This window comes from Rosa chinensis, chromosome 5 (assembly GCF_002994745.2).
Source record: "Rosa chinensis cultivar Old Blush chromosome 5, RchiOBHm-V2, whole genome shotgun sequence".
NCBI classification, from domain to species: domain Eukaryota; kingdom Viridiplantae; phylum Streptophyta; class Magnoliopsida; order Rosales; family Rosaceae; genus Rosa; species Rosa chinensis.
The window spans coordinates 12,580,422-12,589,218 of record NC_037092.1 but is presented as its reverse complement, the minus strand read 5'-3'; the positions used below and the strand labels follow the sequence as shown (position 1 = coordinate 12,589,218).

The following is an 8,797-nucleotide window of genomic DNA, read 5'->3' as shown; positions in this document are numbered from 1 at the left end:
GGGGCAGCCGCACAGACATGTGGTGGGTGGACCAATCACTGCTTAACAGGGAGATGTTTTGTGTATTGCACTTTAGAGAGCAGGGGCAGTTTCAGAAAAGATGAAAATTTTCATTTCTTCTAATTAGATGGTCCTAAAACCACATGATGGGGAAACCCCTACCTAAGAATTTCTCAACAATCTATTCAAAAAGTAATACACTTTTGAGTAAACATCCTAAGTTCCTAACACAACAACTTGGATCGATGGATAATACACGAAAAAAAGTAAGGAAAACAAAGCATACGTTTTATTTTCTTTTTAAAAACCCTCTCAAATTACACATCAGACTAGACTGATAAGATAGGTCAAGCTTTTCATGCGGTAATTCTTTCGTTCCTAGATTCTTTTGTCATCTTTCATTGTTTTCTGGCTTTTGTCCTCCAAATCTCACCAGCAAAGCAAAGCAGTCAAGAGGGTTTTACTTAAAAGCTTCTTTTTTTTTTTTTTTAAACACCCACCCACATGACCGAAGGTTGCGGTTGAATTATTTTTCCCACTTTGAAAGATGAAGCCCAAGTCCCATCTTCTTCTCATCAATCTCATCCTCTCACTATTGAGAGTACTGAGCTCTACCTGTCAATGTCTCTGATGGATGATACTTGTTTTTACTGTAGAAACCTTCTGTTCCTAAGCTTTCTGTCCCATCCTCTAAAAATTCCAAAAGGAATGTGGGACTCTTAGGTCTGCTCCCAATCAACCAGCACTCTCTCTCTTCTTTACGTGATCTCGCATTCTCGCTTCCCTAATCCCTGACTAATTCTGGTAGATAACTAGAAAGTAATAAAAAGGTAAATATAGAAATCTCCCCGTAAAATTCAACAATAATATTAAAATTTAAAGTAACTACATTTTTAGACCACATTAGTAAATTACATTATATATCAAATAATGTGTCGCATAATAATTAATGTAACAATTCATTTATCGTAACAAAATTATCTAATGTGGTTTTAAAATGTGGTTTATCTCGCCTTACTCAATACACACCAGAAGATCCATATCAAAACATTACCACAAAAACTAACTTAAAAAAAGGTTGTCTTAACTCTTGTTTTAGTCGGGGGAATGTTAAGTTGTTTCCAGGGTTGCCCTTGTTATAAATGCCTCTTGGCTTCATGACCAAATGAAGGATTGTTGTTGGGGGTGTTGGTGTTTTGATCTCCAGACCAATCAAAGAGATTGAATGGATCCAAGGCAGCCTTGTTTCCACCCTTTTGCTGTTCATCTGCTGTGAAACACTGTGAGAACAAGAGGTTTAGTGGGTCAGCTTCAATTTCTCCTAAATCAGCGAAGAAATCCTCTGATTGGTTGTTGGACTGTTCAGGCATTGATGGTCTATAAGGAAAAACTTGATCATGATTACTGAACTGGTGATGATCACTATCATGCTGATGATGGGGATCATGATGATCAAGCTCCAATTGCAGCTTCTCAATGTCCTCAAACTCTTCTTTAACTGTTGAACTACTTCCAACAGTTGCATTAACTGGAGACAGTACATGATTATTCTCGTTCATGCTGTCAGCTGCAGCCTTTTGTTCTTCCTTTGCTGGGCTATCTGGTTTTTGGTGATGAGCAGTATTAGGAGAGGTCTTTGAACCGGCACCGGCTTTTGATGGCTGGGATCGGGTTGAGCCGGCGAGAGCATTTCTCTGGGTTGGCCAGGGATGGTTGTGCTCGGAAGTGTAGGTGATGACCAACATGTTTGGATCAGTCCGGCTACGCTCTACTTGTTTCCTTGCTGAGCAACCCTTTGAGCTGCTGCATCTATAGTAACCTCTGCACATATTTGTTAATTAATCAGCTCAAAAATCAAAACCCTTATTGTCTTTTCTTTCATCATATCCCACTTGTAACAGTTTAATAAATGAATTGAGTTTCAGAAATGCTAGGGCTAACTATTTTTGTGTATTAAATGATGTAGCATGCAAATCACTAATTATCTAAGTTACACCATCGGTCATTCTATTCAAATATTGCTATAACAGTAACGATTTTGGAAGAGAAAAAGATCTAAGTTATGAACTCCAAATCTTATGTCACCATTTATTTTGTTTAATACATGTAATCATTTGAATAAAATAATACACATGGATAATATGTATGAGATATGCATACGAAATCAGTTTTTAAATTTCTACAAAATCCCATTAATTTGAAGTAAATACTATACCCGTACTAATTTTGATAAAAATAACATCATTAATTGCACCTATATTAACCGATTTGTATCAATATTGCATTCAATGCTGAAAGTATAATATATGATTAAGCAAAAGGGACACAACATGCACTTCCATGTTTGTCAGTGAAATATGCAAATGGCAGCCTTAGCCTTAGTTCTAGGAACTTTCTGTATATCATTGAAAATGACGATGACAAGAGCGTAGTAAGTAAGAGACTGACTGAAACTAACCTTGGATAAGGTGAACCTTTGATGGGTTTCTGACCGTACTTTCTCCATGCCCACAGATCAGATGGAACTACTTCTCCAGTTGGCCTACTGTTTGCTGCTGCTGGCGCTGGAATACATACCACCTTCTTCGCCTGGCTCTTCCTGCTCATATAATATAATCATTACTATTCATTACTTGATTAATTAATGATGATTATTAGCGTGCTTATGGTTCGAACTAATTAACTCGATATTAGATTAGTGGAGGGAAGGAAATGTCTTGATTCCTCACCACTTTCTGTTACAAATGAAATATTTGGATTGGTACGTTGCTTGGTTCAGTATATTCATGAAAACAGCGATGTTTCGATGATCAGGTGGCTTTGGAAAGAAAAGATAAAGGATGAAAGCTAAGTGTGTGATTGCTATTGTGACACAAACAATGCCCCCCTTACCTTTTGCAACTCGCAAAGATATACGTACATCATGTGTTTTGGGTAGTACTAATGTTGACAGTACTTAACAATGAATCTCACCTGAAAAACAATCCCAGCTCTGCTAGCTTAGACCTCTTCAAGAATCAAGAAGACCCTACAATCAACCTATGGGAGATGATAACAACTCAAAAGATCTATACTTTATGAGAGTCTATAACAAACCCTATTCTTAGATTGAACCAAAACCCAAGTTGCAGAAAAGGTCCGTAAGGTTGCTAATCTATGCTAACTATAGCTACTAATCTTGGGTTAATTAATAAGTATGAATAATTGAGTCCTATAGTTGTTAACAAGGGTTTAATTAATTCATGGAATCATGCATCGATCAAGAAATATTAAATGTTCTCTCTCTATTTCTTAAATCTCTACTCTCTCTTTACCTTCGCTTGATACCCGGATTCCGTGGAGATGAGATCTGCACCCCAACTCCGGTGTTCTCGAGCAAGCAACCTTTTGAGCTGTTTGCATTAATCATGTCGCTTCCAACCATAACACCACCAGGCCCAGCCTTGATTCCTCCTCCTCCTCCTCCCCCCCTCGGTGACCCCAACACCGCCACCGAATCACACCCCGCCACGTCGCCGCCTAGCTTCCCGGGGGAGATCTGAAGCATACGAGAGAATATGTTGTTGCAAGGCCTCTTAGTAACCTCACCTTGATGATGGTGACCAGGTACATGAGCACCAAACGGCGCAGCACGAGCTTCCATATCTACACTGATGTTCATTTCTGGAGTCGAATTTGGGCTGCTGAAAAAGCCGCCGGTGGATGTGGACGACAGCTCGTGAAGAAGTGGATCGCGTATGTACGATGAAAACGGATCGCCGAAATTGTCCCTTGCGTCTTCTACTTCTTCCATGGCCATTGATGTCGAGAATTTCATAGAATAGTTATCATCGGATGAAAACTGCCAGCTGTCGGAATTCATTGTTTCGGAATGATAAGCCGATGATGAGGATGATCCTGTAGCAGCACCAGCTCGAAGTATGTCAGTTAAATCGCCTTGATAATTCTCCATCCCAATTGGCATAGACAAGCTGCACATGATACTACTAACTAGTATAGGAGATCAGCAAGAATAACTGTCATTTGAATCAACAACCCTAGCTGACGTAGAACAGCATATACACTATTAATTTTGGGTTTTGGGTTGAGTCTGATCAATCACTCTGATTCAGCAGAGATGGATAGGTAGCTGTGGAGCTGAAGAAAAGAGAGAGCGCAAAGGAAACGAGTTTTGGAGGTGATCGATGATGATGATGTTGTGGATTGTTATATGGTTATGTGCTTCTCAAAAACAAACAAAGTCATGAAAAAGAGAATGGTTTTGAAGAAAGAAAAGAGATCAGAGAGAGGTGGAGATCGGGAGCTGACTTTTCATACAAAACAGCTCTTCTCCATACGCAACAAAAAGAGAGAGAAAGAAGAGAGAAGAGAGGCTGAGATTTAATTAATGTCTGAAATTTGCCGAATTGCTAATAAACAATTTGTCATCTAACTGTAGCGCTTGTTTTTTTTTATTTTTATCTCTCTTCACTGTCAAAAAATTTGTATAGAAAGACCTTTATAATACAAAGTCATTTCTAGCTCTCTTTTTTTTTTTCTTTCTTTTTTGTTGGGCAAACAAGTGATAGGAAAGTAAAGAGGCGGCAAGTAGCCGCATTTCTCGGAGAAACGTTTAGAAAATGAGCGAGGCCACAAGGGTACCATTCCTTGTTTCTTTTTCAAAGCTTGCCACATTCAATGTTCATATATTATTTACCAGAACGTTTGGAATGAGGAATCAATATCTTTGTACGTAGTTTGCAGGCCAACCAAATAAAAGGGAAAAAATATCTGTGTTGTCTAAGATATATGAGGTGAAAATGAGTCCGAACCAAATCTATCTTATTAAGAAATAATGACTTCACAACGCAGTTATGATTAATGACTATACGTCTGTCTCTACCCAACTTGTATAACCGTGAATTGGAGTATTAATGTATGGGTGCATATGCAGTAAAATTGTGATCGAGACCCACAACCTGGGCTTGTTAGATAATCGCACTCCTTTTTCATGGGATTTATAGCTTGACAGTCTACGTAACCTAACTGGTGAGTTTATTCATCCTTCCACATTAGGTATTGGGAGAGAACTAAAGAGGCAAAATGGACATTTAATTTATTAATTTACCTACCCATTTTGGAAGTGTGAAAAGTGAATAAAGTCACCCTTCATTCACGTATGTCTAGTCACTCTAGTGCATGGCCCCTGGGACAATGGGTCTATGACAAGAGGTTGAATCTTGTTCTTACCTTGCCCCAAATCGAAAAGGGAAAGAGAAAACTATGCATGCCAATTTAATTCATAAAATAAGTCAGAACTATAATTGATCTAGTGTACGCACGTACTTGTCATAACGTACATAAACTCTTGATTAAAAGGGCATATAATTCAAGGGTTAGTCGGATCCTCTGTGAAATCCTAGGTTGCGGACAAAAATATATTAGGAGTTATATGGTTATATAGAACTATAGTTCACTTAGTGATTATTAGGGTCCGAATTTCTTACCCCTATCAGATCTCTAACATAAATTCTGAAGTAGACCAAGAGGTCCAATACTGAGTTCAATCTCCGTAGATTAATTAATGGGGAGTAGGGAAAAACTCACTAAGCTAGTTAGGGAGAGTTATATATGGAAGTGTTCATTTCATGTTAGATAACTACGATACTTTAAAACCCTAGCTAACATTTTAAGAAATAAAATGTATAACAAATTATATATAAGTTATTGACAAAAAATGACTTAACAAATACATCATTTAAAGATTGAATTAAACATATAAGGACTAAATCTTACTAAATAAGGACAATTTGCTCTCCACTTACCACATGTCATGAGTCAATTTACTTTTTTACCCTTAATTATTTCTTTTGTCTTTGAATCCCTTTATAAAGATTAAATCTTACAAATAATGACAATCTGCTCTCTACTTGCCACATGTCATGAGTTAATTTACTTTTTTACCCTTAACTACTTCTTTTGATTTCTAATCCCTTTATGTTACTTTTTTCTTCTTCTGATAATAATCTCTTTATGTTACTTTGTTGTCATGTGTCAATAAGACATTTACAATTTTAACATTGATGCATGGATAACTAAATCTTAATTATTTTCTTTAATCTAAACTCTTTTTTTTGTCATCGCCTAATCTTGCTACTGCACTCGTCCAATCCTGCTACAGCACTCGTACTCGTCCAGTTCTGCTACTACAATTGTACTCGTGTTCTGCTACTGCACTCGTCATCGCCTAATCTTGCTATTGCACTCGTCTAATCTTGCTACTGCACTCGTCCAATCCTGCTACTACACTTGATGTACTCATACTCAGTCCAGTTATACTACTGCACTCGTCATCTCCTAATCCTTCTATTGCACTCGCTGCACTCATACTCAGTCCAGTTCTGCCATTTGTACTCATGTTCTACTACTGCACTAGTGGAACCAGTTTTACTACTGCATATATACCCAAGTCTAAGCAGATTAAGTTTTCCCATCTATTTGAAGCTTTGCCAAACTAATATTCACATTTAGGTAAGATAGCTCAACATCTCCATATATCATTAAATCCGGCATGCAAGATGTATAAAATCAGCCAGTTTCATACCATGTTGGTGCACTTTCAATATGATCAACTTACTACACATGCATTTACATAATGAATACATAATCATGATTTCCTTCCCTATTACTGTGGACTAAAACCAACTGCATATATTAATTTAAAAATAAATAATTCATCACAATTACAATGTCATTTGTCTTTTTCTCTGTCATAATTACATACAGCTCTACAAAGTTAGTTGATCAATTTGAAAGTTGGTTGTCCAATTTAGTATTTAGCTGCTCATTTTAGCTTCTACTACCCTGAGAGTTAAGCAGAGAGAATAGAGAGCTACCTGATACGCAACACGAAGATGAGAACCCTCAGCAACTGAATTGGAGGCAAAAGTCGAAGACAAAGGTCCTTAATCAACAAATCCGAATAAAAAATGAACTCAATTTTCAATAAAATTACAGAAACAAGGATCTGAATCGGAGCAAAAGATTAGGTACTTGGAAGAGTGTGCAGGTCTTTGGATGCGTCGTCAATTCAAAGCTTCAGTGTGGTCACAACCACCACCACAAGCTAAGCAAATCAAATCTTCCAGTATCCGAATTCCAATACACAGAGAGAAAACAAAAACGAAACCACTAGTACTAGTACTACTACTTACGCGAACCCAAGAGTAGTGGAAATCGGTCTCCACCTCTTTATGTTCTCGCTCGCTCGATCCGAAGCAATTGGCGAATCCCCTTGATTTTGGGCCGGGCGGCGCTTGAAGGTCAATCGGAATGACGTCGGATTTGAAGTAGAGGTCGAAGTCGGAGAGCATGATGTGGTCGTCCTCGCGGAGGAGGACGTTCTCAGGTTTGAGGTCGGGGTAGACGTACTATCCCAAGCGTGGAGGATTACGTATTGGATATTGGGTCAGTGGATGACCGTAAATTGTGATGAAACTCGAGCATTTTGGTCATTTTTCATTAAAGTTGAGAGTCAGGCTTGCATCATTTAACTTTTGGGCTCAGGCTCATGTCCTTATTTGTATAAATATTTTTGAAAGCGAGTTTTCTGTGTTTACATCTTTGGTCATATGCTACTATGTAATTTTCAATAAAATGTATTTCTAGCAATACGTTTGATGCTTACATTAAAATTACAAATAACACCTTTTACTATATGGCACGGGACAATAAGGACAATTAAGGCAAGGCCAAATGAAATATCCACTTGGTCTAAAAGTATAAACAATTATAAGACTCCTTACCTAGTTTGGATCACTTATTAATTAAACTTATTTCTTTTCACTTAAAAATTGTCTCCCTTGTATTCTGCAATTTCATTAGTCAAGATTTGAGGGCAGCCGCACCAACCTCCTTTCAAAAAAAAAAAAGGTGAAACAAGAATTAGCTCATTCTAAAAAATTCAGACTGCTCTTTTGGTCTAGGGTTTGAGAAAGTTCTCTCATCTGGCGGTGCTTAGGGTCGGTGCTAATTTTCGCCTCGCCGATGATGGGCTACTGTCGGACTAGTTATGAGTGGTCTATTGCCTTTTGAACTATGAGATTGTTGGCCTGAGGTGTTGATGGTTTGGTTGGCATAGTTTTTCCAGATCGAAGCTCTAAGGCGGGGCAACCATGGACACTGGTTCAAGGGACGAGTTGGCGGAGCAGGGTGGGGACTACATCATGATCCAAATCTTCTCCAGGCTGCAGTGATGATGATATCGAGATTTGCTGCTGGCTGGGGGCGCTAGGGCTCTAATCTCGTTTGGAGTCGGGTCTGACTGGCACACTCATGTTCAGATGGTGTCTTTTCGGTGTGGCATCATGGTGGTGAAATAGGTCCTTGAGTCATGGCGGTGGTGGTGTGCTTACGGCGAGTTGTGGCGGTGGCAGTCGCTCGAGAGTGTGGACGGTCCTACACAAGAAGGTGATGGGGTGGGCTTGGCCAGTTGTTTGGGCCTAGGGTTGTAGTTGTCCTTTGGGCTGCTAATTAGTTATAATTTTCTAATTTTTTTAAGGAGCTGTACAATTTTTTTGAGTTTCTAGTGAATATTATAAAGTAGTACCAAATGAGGATTCAAGCTATTGTAATCTGTGAGCAATGTTCTATGAATGTCCTATTTCTATGTACCACTTGTGGTACTACCACATTTTCTTGTTCTATCGGTAGAATACAACGGAAAAGTATATAACAGCCATGCATGCTTGAGATGAATGAAAATTAGAGACTTTTTGATCTCTTAATTAAAAAAACTGGCGAAACTGAAAAAAAAAAA

The 8,797-nt window shown here is 38.4% G+C and overlaps 1 protein-coding gene across 1 annotated transcript; it reads right to left on the bottom strand.

The window, feature by feature from the left end:
* Positions 1 to 893: 893 nt before the first annotated feature.
* Positions 894 to 4,362, bottom strand: LOC112201883 (probable WRKY transcription factor 14). The gene is made up of 3 exons (XM_024342809.2): positions 3,315 to 4,362; positions 2,459 to 2,599; positions 894 to 1,821 (listed from the first exon to the last, which is right to left on the bottom strand). Exons 1-3 carry the CDS (start codon positions 3,977 to 3,979, stop codon positions 1,137 to 1,139), a joined length of 1,491 nt encoding a protein of 496 aa, XP_024198577.1. The 5' UTR covers positions 3,980 to 4,362; the 3' UTR covers positions 894 to 1,136.
* Positions 4,363 to 8,797: the final 4,435 nt, after the last annotated feature.